The sequence below is a fragment of the Aquarana catesbeiana genome, unplaced genomic scaffold (genome assembly GCF_042186555.1).
Source record: "Aquarana catesbeiana isolate 2022-GZ unplaced genomic scaffold, ASM4218655v1 unanchor228, whole genome shotgun sequence".
Classification (NCBI taxonomy): Eukaryota; Metazoa; Chordata; class Amphibia; order Anura; family Ranidae; genus Aquarana; species Aquarana catesbeiana.
Genome location: NW_027362655.1, coordinates 866,279 through 882,500, shown reverse-complemented (window position 1 = coordinate 882,500; position 16,222 = coordinate 866,279). Strand labels below are relative to the sequence as shown.

Below are 16,222 nucleotides of genomic sequence, written 5' to 3'. Positions count from 1 at the left end.
CAGTGTCCGTAACGGGCATTCACGGGCGCCCCAAAAAATGGGTTAAATTTACGGGCTGCCAGTAAATCTACGGGCGGTTGGCAACACTGACGTGTACTGTGACACATTGAAGCAGACCATGATCCTCTCCCTTCGGAGACTGGGCCGCAGGGCAGTATTCCAACATAACGACCCCAAACACACCTCCTAAGATGACCACTGCTTTGCTATAGAAGCTGAGGGTAAAGGTGATGGACTGGCCAAGCATGTCTCCAGACCTAAACCCTATTAAGCATCTGTGGGGCATCCTCAAATGGAAGGTGGACAAGCGCAAGGTCTCTAACATCCACCATCTCCGTGATGTCCTTATGGAAGAGGACTCCAGTGGCAACCTATAAAGCTCTGGTGAACTCCATGCCCAAGAGGGTTAATGCAGTGCTGAAAAATAATGGTGGCCACACAAAATATTGACACTTTGGGCCCAATTTGGACATTTTCACTTAGGGGTGTAGCCTCTTTTGTTGCCAGCAGTTTAGACATTAATGGCTGTGTGTTGAGTTATTTTGAGGGGACAGCAAATTTACACTGTTACACAAGCTGTACACTCACTACTTTACATTGTAGCAAAGTGTCATTTCTTCAGTGTTGTCACATTAAAGATATAATAAAATATTTACAAAAAATGTGAGGGGTGTACTCACTATAATATATATATGTGTGTGTGTGTGTGTGTGTGTGTGTGTATATGTGTATATATATATATATATATATATATATATATATATATATATATATATATATATATATATATATATATATATATATATATTCTTATTTATCGACGTATAACACACACTTTTTTTTTCCCCTTAAAATCAGGGGAAAATCGTGGGTGCGTGTTATACGCCGATCCCCGCTATTTTGTGATCTATCGGAGCGATTGCCGCCGACATTCACGTAGCGTGTATTTTTAAATATGGCGCCGCGGAGTTCGGAGGGACTCGGCGGCGCTCGTTCAGCTGAACGAGCGCCGCCGAGAACACAGTGACTGGGCGGAGCCGAGATACACATAGCCGAGGGTTCTCGGCTCTTCTCGGCGCCGTTCAGTCACGCCCAGTCCCTATGATGGACATAACACAGGTCCAATGGCGGGACTGGGCGTGACTGTGAATGGCGCCGAGAAGAGCCGAGAACCCTCGGCTATGTGTATCTCGGCTCCGCCCAGTCACTGTGTTCTCGGCGGCGCTCGTTCAGCTGAACGAGCGCCGCCGAGTCCCTCCGAACTCCGCTGCGCCATATTTAAAAATACACACTAAACTTGTGTATGTCGGGGGCACTGGGGACAAGGCTGCACTGACCACTGGGGACAAGGCTGCACTGACCTATATATTCTAAAGATAATAATTTGTTTTTATAAAGAAATTTTAATTTGAAGTAAAAATTAAATATTTTTTTTTTTACTCTGACTTTATCAGAAGAAACATTTACATTATAACCAATTATTACTCAACGTGTTGGCAAAATTGTGATGGTAAGTAAAATTTTTTTTTTTTTAATATAATATTATTATTTTTTTTTTTTTTTTTTTTACTTTGTCTAACTTTAATTTTTAGGACAGTACTGTAGTTCCAGAATTAGTTCCTGATGGAACATCTTCCAGGAATATAAATTCAATGACACATGAGGAAAGAGTAAGTTCAATACAAAGTCATGTTTTGTATCCCTATATCTCTTTCCCTCTTTCTCTCCTATCTCTTTTGTGTATGTGTGTGTATAGGTGTATAACACGCACCCCAAGTTTAGGAGGGCAGTTTAAGGAAAAAAACTTACATTTAAATGCCCATCAATGCAGCCTTGTCAGTGTCATTTGCAGCCTTGTCAGTGTAGCCTTGTAATTGCAACATTGCTCCAGTATCATTTTCAGCCTTTCAGTTTAAAAATGGCGCCGCTGAGATACAGAACGGGATGTCCTGTGTATCTCGGCGGCTTTCGGCTTCTCTCACAGTCCTGCCCAGTCCCACCCTATGATGGACATAACACAGGTCCAATGGCAGGATGGGCGTGACTGTGAGTGGAGCCGAGAGTAGCCGAGTGTACTCGGGTCTGTTCACAGTCACGCCCAGTCCCTGTGTTATGCCCATCATAGGGCGGGACTGTGAGCAGACCCGAGTCTAGCAGAGTACTCTCAGCCACGTGTATCTCGGCGACTTGCTCCGCCGCTCACAATCAGCGGGGGATCGGCGTATAACACACACCCACGATTTTCCCCTGATTTTAAGGGGAAAAAAGTGAGTGTTATACGGTTTATACATACATATGTGTGTAAAAAGATAGATATATCTATATAGAGATATTTAAAAAAAATATATATATATATATATATGTATGTATGTATGTATGTGTGTGTGTGTGTGTGTGTGTGTGTGTGTGTGTGTGTGTGTGTGTGTGTGTGTATATGTGTGTATATATATATATATATATATATATATATATATATATATATATATATATATATATATATATATATATATTACACAGGATCTCACAAATGTGAGTTAATGAATCTTAATATTTTTTTTTTTATAATATTTTATTCTATCTTTTCATGTGACAACACTGAAGAAATTACACAAATACAACATAAGAACTGTACCTTAGACACCCCTAATAAAATATCACCCATATGTAATTGCTTTTGCTATTTCCTACACCCCTACAAGCTTGACCCTCCTGTCCCTTTCTGTATTTTAATGTTCTTTAATTTTTATGTCCCAAAACTTTTGTGTCAGGAGCTACTAATTAGTTTGATTTAATAATACAAACATTTTTTCCTTTTTTTTTTTTTTTAATGTATATTTTTGGAATTCATTTTTTTTTTCGATATTTTTTAGAGAAATATGCTCATACAACAATTATTTGCAAGATATCCTGCCCCAGAGGATGATCCAGCTTTTCCTCTGAATCCCACCTTACCCTCAAATAGCGATGATTCCTCCGCAATAGAATCTGAAGATATAGAAACGGACAGAATAGGGAACATCCAGTGGTGCATGTGTGAACGTTGTATATCCATGCCGACGCAAGTGGAGTCTTGTTGCTGCCGTGAGATTGAGGAGGTGGCTCTTTGTATACCGGAAGGACTCACTTGCATCACTCAGGCAGATACCTTCTGTTCACAAATAGTACATCCGCATCATGTCAGGATAGCACATCTCATGCAACATCTGGAAGGTCTCCCGCTTGTGGATCCTAACAACAATAGGTAAGTCATATAATACTATAGAATTGATGATAAATAATATTTATATTTTTTAATTTTAAATACATATGTAAATATTAAAAACATTTTATTTTTAGGAGATTAAGAAAAACAGCATATCGCACATTCATAGCCTGGATATATGGCATCTTAGGGGAGGAAAACAGAAGGCCGATTCCTTCCTGTGCTGTAAATGCTGTGCGAGAAGTGTTTCCCGACCCTAATGCTTGTTATGTTGGGTGTCTTTACAGTAACGACTACGATGCTGCTGAAATGGCTTTTTTTTAAATATGTTTTTTTTTTTTTTTCTCAAATTTTTATTTTTGAGTTTGGTTTTTAAATGTTTGTCTATTAAAGTTAATAAAACATATTTTAACTATAATTGTTTTTTTGTGTTTTTTTTTTTTTTTTTTATTTGATCCACATTGTAAAACAAACATATTGTTAAGTTAATTAGAACACCTACAATTAAATATTTATATATAAAATATATATTTATTTATAAAATAACAGTAAATATATATTATATACACATAAAGAGCTAGCGAGAGCGAGGGCAGAGAGACCGAGAAAGAGAGGGAGGAAGAGCGAGAGAGAGAGAGGGGAAGAGCGAGAGAGAGAGGAAGAGACAGATAGAGAGGTGAGATAACAAAAAAAATCTATACAACATAACAATTTCAAATCAATTTTCAGATAACATAATGACTAAAAAAATAAAAAATACAAAGAAAAAACAAAAATTTCTTGGTTTGGAATAAATAAAAAAACAATTGGCGAGCGAGAGAAGAGTGATCGAGGAAGAGCGGATGAGGGAAGAGCGAATGAGAAAAAAGCGAATGAGGGAAGAGCGAGCGAGGGGGTGAGAGAGAGAGAGCAAGGGAAGAGCGAGTGAAGAGTGACCGAGAGAGAGAAGAGCGAGAGAGATAGAAAGAGCGAGGGAAGAGCAAGCATGAGAGCGAACTAGAGAAGAGCGAGTGAGGGAAGAGCAAGCGAGAGAAGAGTGAGGGAAAAGAGAGAGAGAGAGAAATAGTACGATAGAGGATAGCGGTGGAGGATATAGGATAGAAGAGCAGGGCCATCTTTTATATTGATTGGACCCTGGGAAAAGAATTTCTTGGGGGGGGGGGGCCGGGGCCCATGCAGTTTTGGTCTCCACCTGCTCTGAGACATACAATAAATAGCAGCTAGACTCAAAATCAGTTTACTGAATCAGATGCGATTGCTTGCCAGAGGTTACAGTGTATCATTACCGCTTACTGATTGGTTGCTAGATGTTACAGCAAACATATCAGCTCACTGATTAGTTGCTAGAGGTTACAGCACATGATTTCTGCTTGTTGATTGGTTGCTAGAGATTACTGTACATCAATACTGCTCACTGGTTACTGCACATGCTTACTGATTGGTTGCTAGAGATTACAGCACATCATCTCCTCACTGCCTGCACACCATAGACTGGACCTTGCTCACCTGTGCACCCCAAACTGTAATTCCTTCTCTGCACCCCCCCCCCCCCCCCTCCAATTTGCTTATTTTTTTTATTTTTGCAGAACAGGCTGATGGTAAGCTTAATGACCACAGTTGTAGTCAGGACTTTCAAGCATGCCCCATTATCTCCCCAGAGGGTAGCATTCAGTATAGGGGATGGTGGATATGACCTCAGGGGGGCATGATATACATATGAATACCACCTTTGTTTACATAGAATGCTGCCGCGGCTATTTACATATGAATGCCGCTGCTATTTACATATCAATGCCGGTATTTACATGTAAACATGGTCTGCAGCTGAGTCATCTGTACACAATAGGGCAGAGCTGGGCAGCATTAGTAACAGGGCAGAGGAAAAGAGGAACAAGCTAGTGTAAACCTAAATAACTTTATTCGTGTCACAATAGATACAGAACAACTATCCAACAACCATATATTAAAAATAGGACAAGGGTCCTATATTGCACAGGTGGCCACCACAACATTCCACATACACCTATCACTCATGCACTCGCACACATATGAATCATGATAGAGGAGACCCGGGTCTGTTCAAAATTTCATAAAGTTCCTGAATAGGGTTATAAATAATTGAGTATTAAGCCTTTGGTCTTTCCTCAGTAAAGTGCAAGTGCTGGTGATTGATGAAATTCCATCCAGATATAAGTAAAGAAACCAACTATAGATACAGATGTCAAAGCAACATAAGGAAATGGGAAGTCCCGGTATTATCAGCTAGGTAGCGGCAAACCAAGGGGCAAGTTCACATCTTATGCAATAAAGACAGACGGTGAATAGCCATAGACCGTGTACCTCCTATGTGTTGGAGTACTACTTAGCTCACCGTTTGACGTCTTCAGTGGAGGAATGGTGATAGGTGTATGTGGAATGTTGTGGTGGCCACCTGTGCAATATAGGACCCTTGTCCTATTTTTAATATATGGTTGTTGGATAGTTGTTCTGTATCTATTGTGACACGAATAAAGTTATTTAGGTTTACACTAGCTTGTTCTTGAGCGGACCATCTCTTTGGGGGTTCTCCCCTCCTCTTTTCCTCTGTATATGCAATATGGTCCATTGAACAACCACTTGTTTGATTGCTGACTAAGTATTGTCGATTCAATCAACAAAGGGTATTTGTGATATTAGGGGTACAGCAATTAAGGTAGGCAACTCTAGGCCGTCTACTGAACCTTTGTATATACCCCTATACCTAATTTGGATGAACTTAAGGTGTCCCCCTCCCCCTGTGTCTTCTCATTAGTAACAGGGCACCTGCCCCTTTTGCCCTGCCTTAAAGACGTCCCTGTAGAAGAGAATGGAGGAGAAGGAAGATGGAGGATATGGGATAGAGGAGGAGGAAGATGGAGGAAGTTGGAGGATAGAGGAGGAAGATAGAGGATTAGAAGGTGGAGGATAGATGAGGCGGAAGATGTAGGATATAGGATAGAGGAGGAGAAGGGAGATGGAGGATAGAGGAGGAGGACGGAGAATAGAGGGGGAGGAAGATAGAGAATATAGGATAGAGATGGAGGAGAAGGAAGATGGAAGATATAGGATAGAGGGGGAGGAAGATGGAGGATATAGGATAGAGGAGGACGGAGGATAGAGGGGGAGAAAGATGGAAGATGGAGGACAGAGAATATAGGATAGAGATGGGGAAGAAGGAAGATGGAGGAAGATGGAAATTATAGGATAGAGGGGGAGGAGGAAGATGGAGGATAGAGGAGGAGGAGGAAGATGGAGGATATGGGATAGAGGAGGAGGAAGAAGTAAGATGGAGGATAGAGGAGGAGGAAGATAGAGGATTAGGAGGAGGAGGAAGGGTTTGGGATAGATGAGGCGGAAGATGGAGGATAGAGGAGGAGAAGGAAGATGGAGGATAGAGGAGGAGGACAAAGGATAGAGGGGAGGAAGATGGGAGATACAGAATATAGGATAGAGATGGAGGAGAAGGAAGATGGAGGATATAGGATAGAGGAGGATAGAGGAGGAGGAAGATGGAAGATAGGAGAGGAAGATGAAGGATATGGGATAGAGGAGGAGGATGGAGGGGGAGAAGGATGGAAGATGGAGGACAGAGAATATAGGATAGAGATGGAGAATAAGGAAGATGGAGGATGGAGGAGTAGGATGGAAAAGAGGGGGAGGAAGCTGGAGGATATAGGAAAGAGGGGGAGATAGATGGAAGATGGAGGACAGAGAATATAGGATAGAGAAGGAAGATGGAGGATAGAGGAGGAGGAAAAAGATGGAGGATAGAGGAGGAGAAGGAAGATGGAGGGTAGAGGGGAAGAAAGATGGAAGATAGAGGATACAGGAGGAGGGTGATGGAGCATATGGGATAGAGGAGGACGGAGGATAGAGGGGGAGCAAGATGGAGGATAGAGAATATAGGATAGAGATGGAGGAGAAGGAAGATGGAGGATATAGGATAGAGAAGGAGGATGGAGGATAGAGGGGGAGGAAGATGGAGGATAGAGAATATAGGATAGAGATGGAGGATAGAGGAGGAGGATGACGGAGGATAGAGGGGGAGGAAGATGGAGGATAGAGAATATAGGATAGAGATGGAGGAGAAGGAAGATGGAGGATATAGGATAGAGAAGGAGGATGGAGGATAGAGGGGGAGGAAGATGGAGGATAGAGAATATAGGATAGAGATGGAGGATAGAGGAGGAGGATGACGGAGGATAGAGGGGGAGGAAGATGGAGGATAGAGAATATAGGATAGAGATGGAGGAGAAGGAAGATGGAGGATATAGGATAGAGGAGGACGGAGGATAGAGGGGAGGAAGATGGAGTATAGAGAATATAGGATAGAGATGGAGGATATAGGATAGAGGAGGACAGAGGATAAAGGGGGAGGAAGATGGAGGATAGAGAATATAGGATAGAGATGGAGGAGACAACAGAGGGTTTAAAAAATAAAACATACCATATATACATATTTATAAATAAATCAAACCAATGTATTTAAAGGAAATTTTTCTGGCATGGTTTTGAAATAAATCAAATCCACTTGTCTCTTCAATCTATGGAATAAAAATAATAAATCATACATTAATAAATATAATAAAAAAAATATATAAAACATAATATATTTGAAGATAATAATAAGACAAATTATGTTTAATATTTATTTACCTACCTGCAATAAAAGATGTTGATCAAAAGAGTGCACTCAGGATAGATGTGGTGTATCTAAAATAAATAAAATAAAAACAATTAATGAGAGGAGAGAGAGAAAGAGAGAGAGGAGGAGGAGGCAAAAATGGAGGAGAGGAGATGATGAAAATAAAAAATCAATATTTTTTGGAGACATACCAGGCAATAGAGACTAAAGATGTAATTTTTTACATTTTTGGAAACCTTGAGGACGGTCAGCACAAATGTATAGCGGCAAACAAGAAAAATAAATAAAAAAATATATCATTAAAAAAAAATTTTTGTTGCAATAATTTTAAAATAATAAAATTACACAAAATATACAGTAAATATCAAACTAAAAACACAAGAATACTAGAGGCGATTAAAAAAAAAAAAAAAAAATATATATATATATATATATATATATATATATACTGTTTAAAAAGAGGGCAGGAGAGATTGATGTTTAATTTTTGTATATAAAAATAAAAAAAATAGAAATAAATGAAACACATGTAAAAATAGCGAGAGAGAGAGAGAAGGAGAGAGGGAGAGAGAGAAGGAGTGAGAGAGAGAGAGAAGGAGAGAGAGAGAGATCGAGATCGAGATCCATCACCTTTGCTGCTAAACACTGAGCTGTCTGGAAAAGATAAGGCTTCCTTGTATGACTCTTTATGGACAGTTTTACATGTGTTACCATAACACCGGGCACAGAGAGATAAAGAAAAATAGGGGGGGAGAGATAGGGAGAAAACTTTATAAAAAATCTTTTTTTTAAATGTATATTTATATATATTTCTTTGGATCTATCTATCTAAAAACACTATATATATATTTTATATATATATATATATATATATATATATATATATATATATATATATATATATATGAAAGAAAAAAAATCTGACAATGACACAAAATAAAAATAATGAAAAAGTCAATTGCATTGCAAAGACAAAATACATATACAAGCAGACTCGATCCATGTGACAAAAGGCACAAAGGAAACACTTGAAAAAGGACACAAGGAATACACAAAGTAAAAAGGAAAGACATTCAAACACACAGAATCAAAAAAAGGAAGATTAAAAAAAAAACACAGAGAATACACAAACAGGACAGAGAAGGAGCACTCAAAATAAACATAGAGGAGACATCTATAAGCTTATGTGAGCACATTTAGACCACAACATCATAATACAAAAAGCTTACCTGTTCTGTGTCAATCTTCCATGAGAATTAGCTGCTGGAACACTGAGATTGCAGCTCCTTCAGCTTGGATGCTCAGTCTAGGACATCCACATGTGTTCTGGCAACAAAGGGCCTTCTTCCCTTTTTAAAAATGGCGCTGTGGTCCGCCTTTGATCGCGTCATTTCCTATCAGAAAATAATGGGATTTTTGAGCACAGTACTGCCCACAGACTCCTGGGAAATGATGTGTCATCATTTCCCAGGAGCATAGGCAAGGCAGGAAGTCTCGAGGAGCTCCGCAGACCAGGAAGTGGCAGATTACGAGAACTACATAGCAACAGGGCGTTTAGGGTAAGTATAAAAAAAAATTTCATCCAAATGTTTGTTTATGGGTTTAAAGGAGTCATTTAAAGGAAAAAAAAATAGGGTGGAACTCTGATTTAACCTTCTCTGGAGGTTTAGAGTCCTGATCCCATTTTATGGCCTCCTTTATGGCAGTAAAGTATGGCTCAATCAGATGGAAATCGAACAAATGCTCGGGCATGTCCTCTGCCTCTGACAAGGAGCCCGATAAGATCTCACAGATCCTTGGCGATTTTCGGCCTTGATCTGTGGAGGTGCCTGGTTTAGGTTCTTCTCTAGAACAGGCTGTGCTAGAGGCTAGCTGTATGCTTTTGGCCACTGCCTTATGGATATAGTCCTTAACCTTCCGAGCTTCTGCTTCCTTGTCCGTGGCCACATCTTTCATGCATTCGGCACGCAGAAGCTTCCCAACAACAACGGGTGCCGTGCAAGCCCAGTATAGGCCATCTGCCAGTCTCCCGGACTGCCTTGGTTCTACTGCTGAAGATTTACTGCAGCTTGGACCACTGGGAGATCGATCCCTCAATTTGGAATGGGACCCTGGTTGCAGGGACTTAGAGCGGTGGCGGGACTTTTCATTCCGGGAATGTCTTTTTTTTAGGGCATCTGCTCCTAAAAAAGATTAAGCAACACGTTACTTATGTGTGCGGCACTGTTTTACAGTTTTAGTCCCCCGTAGACCCCTCCTACCTTTCCGCAGATCTTCATGCCTGCTGTGGCAAGCTCATGGCTACGGACGGAATGAGAAAAAATATGTTTAGTAATAGACGCATCTGGTAATTATCCTTTTCCACTCCCTCCCAGTTCCGTTTTCTTATACTTTTCTTTAAAATATAAAGACAATTTTTTTTTTGCTGCCCCTTTAAATTGTTGGCCATCTTACCTGCAGCAAACAAGTAGCGAAGTGCAGGATAATAGAGTGGGCTGGGCGCAGCAGTGAGCAATTCAGCCAAACCTGGCTGGGAGGGAAGAGCAGGAGGAGAGTGTAAACAGCACATAAACTGACCAAGGGAGTTTGGGAGGAGGACAGCGATACCACCTACCGGATTTAGTGCCTCTGAAGCCCACAGCGATTGGCGCCTGCCGCCGCCGTGGTGTCCGGTTTTATGGTGTGCTGGTTACCCCAGCAACGCACGGCCACTCGCGCTAAGCCCCCCCACGATGTCATTCGGCGGCGACCTCGGCTGCAGAGAGGGAGATGGCGTGGTCCTAGAGCCTGGGAGCCCTTTGCATGTAACTTTTAAATTTCTCTTCAGCTCGCCACAGACTGTGCGTGTCATTTAGACAACAGATGCAGTCAACCCCGGCACTCAGGGCGTCCAGTGTCATAAGAGGATTTACCTCTATCCTTTCTCGACCTTCCAACCCCAGGAGAGGCTTAACCTGGGGGGGGGGGTTCGGTAGGGGGGTGTAGCTGGAATTCTGTCTGGTGGCCTGGCGACCAATGAAAAAATAACACGAGGGGGAGGGGAGGACATGGATTTTTAACGCTGGAAGAAAGTGGTCCTGAGGGTTAATGAGGTACAGTTAACCCATAGTGTGCTGACAGGAGGACGACAAAGAAATACTCTGTTGTACATTACATACTCCTGACCCCTGCACGATATACTCTATGTTGTACATTACATTATTCTGATACTGTATAGTCCTGACTGGAATGGTACCAGCTGATTGGAGAAAAGCCAATGTAGCACCACTATTTAAAAAGGGCCCAAAATACATCCCTGGGAATTACAGACCAGTTAGCCTAACATCAATAGTATGTAAACTCTTGGAGGGGATGATAAGGGACTATATACAAGATTTTAGTAATAAGAACGGTATCATTAGCAGTAATCAGCATGGATTCATGAAGAATCGTTCTTGCCAAACCAATCTATTAACCTTCTATGAGGAGGTGAGTTGCCATCTAAATAAAGGAAGGCCTGTAGATGTGGTGTATCTGGATTTTGCAAAAGCATTTGACACAGTTCCCCATAAACGTTTCCTGTACAAAATAAGGTCCGTTGGCATGGACCATAGGGTGAGTACATGGATTGAAAACTGGCTACAAGGCCGAGTTCAGAGGGTGGTGATAAATGGGGAGTACTCGGAATGGTCAGGGGTAGGTAGTGGGGTTCCCCAGGGTTCTGTGCTGGGACCAATCCTATTTAATTTGTTCATAAACGACCTGGAGGATGGGATAAACAGTTCAATCTCTGTATTTGCAAACAATACTAAGCTAAGCAGGGCAATAACTTCTCCGCAGGTCGTGGAAACCTTGCAAAAAGATCTGAACAAATTAATGGGCAAATGAGGTTCAATGTAGAAAAATGTAAAATAATGCATTTGGGTGGCAAAAATATGAATGCGATCTATACACTGGGGGGGAGAACCTCTGGGAGAATCTAGGATGAAAAGGACCTGGAGGTCCTAGTAGATGATAGGCTCAGCAATGGCATGCAATGCCAAGCTGCTGCTAACAAAGCAAACAGAATATTGGCATGCATTAAAAAGGGGATCAACTCCAGAGATAAAACAATAATTCTCCCACTCTACAAGACTCTGGTCCGGCCGCACCTGGAGTATGCTGTCCAGTTCTGGGCACCAGTCCTCAGGAAGGATGTACTGGAAATGGAGCGAGTACAAAGAAGGGCAACAAAGCTAATAAAGGGTCTGGGGGATATTAGTTATGAGGAAAGATTGCGAGCACTGAACTTATTCTCTCTGGAGAAGAGACGCTTGAGAGGGGATATGATTTCAATATACAAATACCATACTGGTGACCCTACAATAGAAATAAAACTTTTCCGCAGAAGAGAGTTTAACAAGACCCGCGGCCACTCATTAAAATTAGAATAAAAGAGGTTTAACCCTAAACTACGTAGAGGGTTCTTTACTGTAAGAGCGGCAAGGATGTGGAATTCCCTTCCACAGGCGGTGGTCTCAGCGGGGAGCATCGATAGCTTCAAGAAACTATTAGATAAGCACCTGAATGACCGCAACATACAGGGATATCTAATGTAATACTGACACATAATCACACACATAGGTTGGACTTGATGGACTGGTATCTTTTTTCAACCTCACCTACTATGTAACTATGTAACTAACTTTTGGATCCCATATAATACATAGTACATTACATAGTCCTTACTACTTTTGCACCCATTTTCTACCAGCTGGACATTTTGTATCTGATGATTTGATTGGAGCACAGACTTTTACATGTTGATAATAATGTGATAACATCCTCAAACTTTGGAACCTTAAAGAGAAAGTGATAATGAGGGAGGAGTCAATAACCCAATGATGGTGATCTTCAGAATCAGTCCAGTCTTCATCTTGGTTGTTCTTCCCCCATCCTCACTCTCTGACCTCTGGGGGGGCTCAGCCCCCCTGTTATTCATTACTAAATCATGGACTAACTAAAGAAGTGCAGTACTTCTTCTGTTGGGAAGATGACAATGAGTGATAGAGGGGGTGGGGACACTCATCCTCTAATCCCTTTATTACTGTCACTCCTATAAAAGACAGTTCTCGTTGTTTCCTCACTCTCTGACTAAGGTCCATGAATAAAGAAATGAACCTTGATGGTGGAATTGTAAGATCCTCAGAGACAAAGCTGCCTGATGTGGGCGGAGTCCTGGTTTAGGGGAACCAATCTGCTCATGTCTAGTAGTAATCTTTTTATTTCTATTTTAGTAGATGGACGAGAGATGAGGAAAACCTCAGAGGATTGTCTCACTTTGTCTCCAGACTGTAAAGTAGAAGATGAGGACATCACACAGTATAGTCCAGGAGAAAACCCAACTACCTCAAATGTCCATCCGGCACCACACAGTGTAGATGGACCATCGTATTCCTCTTATCCTGAGGAACCTCAGACTGTGAGGGACGGTGCCGTCCTTCCAACAAATAAGAGGTTTTCCTGTCCTGAGTGCCGAAAGTGTTTTTGTTCTACATTCAATTTTAATGTTCATAAAAGATCTCACACAGGTGAGAAGCCATATTGCTGTCCTGAGTGTGGGAAATGTTTTTCAATGAAGGCCTATCTTCACACACATCAGAGATCCCACACAGGGGAGAAGCCGTATTCCTGTTTTGAGTGCAGGAAATCTTTCCCTTTGAAATCCAATCTTGATGTGCATAAAAGATATCACACAGATGAGAAGCTGTATTCCTGCCCTGAGTGCAGGAAATGTTTTTCAATGAAGGCCTATCTTCACACACATCTGAGATCTCACACAGGGCAGAAGTCATATTACCGTTCTGAGTGTGGGAAATGTTTTTCAGACAGGTCCAGTCTTTACACACATCAGAGATCTCACACTGGGGAGAAGCCATATTCCTGTCCTGAGTGCGGGAAATGTTTTTCAGACAGTTCCCGTTTTAACAGACATCAGAGGTTTCACACAGGAGAGAAGCTGTATTCCTGCCCTGAGTGTGGGAAATGTTTTTCAATGAAGTCCCATCTTCACACACATCAGAGATCTCACACGGGAGGAGAAGCCGTATTCCTGTCCTCAGTGCGGGAAATGTTTTTCAGACAATTCCAGTTTTAACAGAGATCTCACACGGGGGAGAAGCCACTTTCCTGTCCTGAGTGAGGGAAATGTTTCTCACAGAATTCCCATCTTTACACACATCAGAGATCTCACACAGGAGAGAAGCCGTATTCCTGTGCTGAGTGTGGGAAATGTTTCCCTTTTATATCCAATCTTTTTTTTTTTTTTATATCCAATCTTAATGTGCATAAAAGATCTCACACAGGAGAGAAACCGTATTCCTGTACTGAGTGTGGGAAATGATTTTCAATGAAGTCCCATCTTCACACACATCAGAGATCTCAAACGGGAGGAGAAGCCGTATTCCTGTCCTGAGTGCGGGAAATGTTTTTCAGACAATTCCAGTTTTAACAGAGATCTTACACGAGGGAGAAGGCACTTTCCTGTCCTGAGTGAGGGAATTGTTCCTCACTGAAGTCCTGTCTTCCTGTACATCAGGGATCCCACACAACCCTCGAGGTGTATTAGTGCCTTGAGTGCGGGAAATGTCTTTTATATGAATGTTGCTGGACATCACAGCTCTCATGTGGGGAAGAAGCACACCCTGATATACACCTCAGATATACTCCATGGCTGATCTTCATCATGTAAGAAACAGTTCATAAGGAGATCAGAGATCACCAAAGACATGGATGAAGTGTTTTACCGTGTTGACCATTGATAGCAGTAGGAAAATAAAAATGGAGTCATTACCTTTCATTGGCTGAGTACATTCTGTGGTGTAAGATTTCACAAACACTTAGAGGTCTGTTTTCAAATAAAAAAAATGTTCAATAAATGTCACCCACATTTGCTCAGCTATGATGAATATTGTCTGTATTTTATTTCATGTAGCGATTTTCAATGATCATCTAGTAGTGGCAATAGCGTGGCACTGCAGTAGTAATACCACATTATGGACACTAGATGGAGCTACACTTTGGGCCTCTGTAGCACTACATAGTGAAAGTGGTGCTCAGGGAGGCCTAGGAGATTTTTTTCTTCAACTGGTAAGTGTCAGGATTCTTTCTCCACCCCCCACCTCTGAACACTGGGCTGCATGAGTTCTTGTGCAGTTTAGCCAGAGGACGTCAGAAGTTCTGCGGTTCCTGTGTCCATGTTGGGCAGCACAGTCATGCATCCGGAGTATTTATGGAGGGTCTCCAAGTGTTGTAAGCTTTTGGCAGTTTTCTTCCACACAGACAAAACACCCCAGATGTGCATGGTTGCAGCCTGGAAGACACCTACTGGTAGACACAATGACTGGTCACAAAAGGTACCTGGGGCAACACGTACATACTTCTTCCTGATGGGGGCAGTGGTGGGCACTGACAGGCTAGGTGGGTGATCACCTGGGGTAACCAGTGCACAGTGCTCCCTCAGCTGTATCGGCATCAGTCCCACTATATGGGTCAGCAGGCCTTATGTCTACTAGATGGCAGAGAGTTGAGGTCAATGTCTTCATTCTTTATCGTACATCACGGGACACAGAGCAGCCATAATAAATACTATGTGGGTTATATGCCACCTATAGGTGAATGGACACTCGCAAGCAATAGACAGGAAGTTCCCCCATATAACCCCTCCTACACGGGAAGTACCTCTGTTTTTTCACCAGTGTCTGTAAGGTGGTGCTCACTGATGTGCCACATGTGCTCTTGGAGCATACTTGGAGGTCTGGAATGGTTTTCGGCCCTGATCTGTGGAATTGCCTGGTTGAGTTTCTTCTCTAGAACAGGCTGTGCTAGAGGCTAGCTGTATGCTTTCGGCCACTTCCTCATGGATATAGTCCTTAACCTTCCAAGCTTTTGCTTCCTTATCCGTAGCCACATCTTTCATACATTCGGCACATAGAAGCTTCCCGACAACAGCAGGTGCCATGCAAGCCCAGTATAGGCCATCTGCCGGTCTCCCAGACTGCCTTGGTTCTACTGCTGAAGATTTACTGCAGCTTGGACCACTGGGAGATAGATCCCTCCATTTGAAATGGGACCCTGGTTGCAGGGACTTAGAGCAGTGGCGGGACTTTTCATTCTGGGAATGGCTTTTTTTAGGGCTTCTGCTCCTAAAAAAGATTAAACAACACGTTACTTATGTGTGTGGCACTATTTTACAGTTTTAGTCCTCTGTAGACCCCTCCTACCTTAGAGAGGGGAATCGGATCCATTCAATAAAGCTGTCAGCCAAAATGGATGGTACCCAAGCCTCATTGGATAGGAGAGAAGATTCCTCGAGGTTTGCCTGTAATGCATCCTGCATA

At 42.0% G+C, this 16,222-nt stretch overlaps 3 protein-coding genes and 1 long non-coding RNA gene across 5 annotated transcripts in view; 2 read left to right on the top strand and 2 right to left on the bottom strand.

Annotated features, from left to right (window-relative positions):
* Positions 1-3,615, top strand: part of LOC141121704 (uncharacterized) — a 15,916-nt gene extending 12,301 nt beyond the window's left edge. Inside the window, exons 2-5 of one of the 2 annotated variants that reach the window (XM_073611418.1) lie at positions 1,455-1,510; positions 1,593-1,670; positions 2,871-3,241; positions 3,337-3,615. In XM_073611418.1, coding sequence (XP_073467519.1) covers positions 1,508-1,510; positions 1,593-1,670; positions 2,871-3,241; positions 3,337-3,526 — 642 coding nt within the window. In that variant the 5' untranslated portion in view covers positions 1,455-1,507 and the 3' untranslated portion in view covers positions 3,527-3,615. The remainder of the gene's footprint in view (positions 1-1,454; positions 1,511-1,592; positions 1,671-2,870; positions 3,242-3,336) is intronic. The other variant, XR_012240586.1, reaches the window with a different exon arrangement.
* The window catches only part of LOC141121671 (uncharacterized), a 197,849-nt gene that overhangs the window by 43,822 nt on the left and 137,805 nt on the right, over positions 1-16,222 (bottom strand). The gene's annotated exons all lie outside the window — the stretch shown is intronic.
* Positions 2,593-9,263, bottom strand: LOC141121718 (uncharacterized). The gene is made up of 4 exons (XR_012240588.1): positions 9,095-9,263; positions 7,881-7,933; positions 7,668-7,764; positions 2,593-3,228 (listed from the first exon to the last, which is right to left on the bottom strand). It is a non-coding gene; the product is annotated as an uncharacterized lncRNA (long non-coding RNA).
* Positions 6,121-14,791, top strand: LOC141121700 (uncharacterized). The gene is made up of 2 exons (XM_073611414.1): positions 6,121-9,424; positions 13,121-14,791. Exon 2 carries the CDS (start codon positions 13,135-13,137, stop codon positions 13,978-13,980), a length of 846 nt encoding a protein of 281 aa, XP_073467515.1. The 5' UTR covers positions 6,121-9,424; positions 13,121-13,134; the 3' UTR covers positions 13,981-14,791.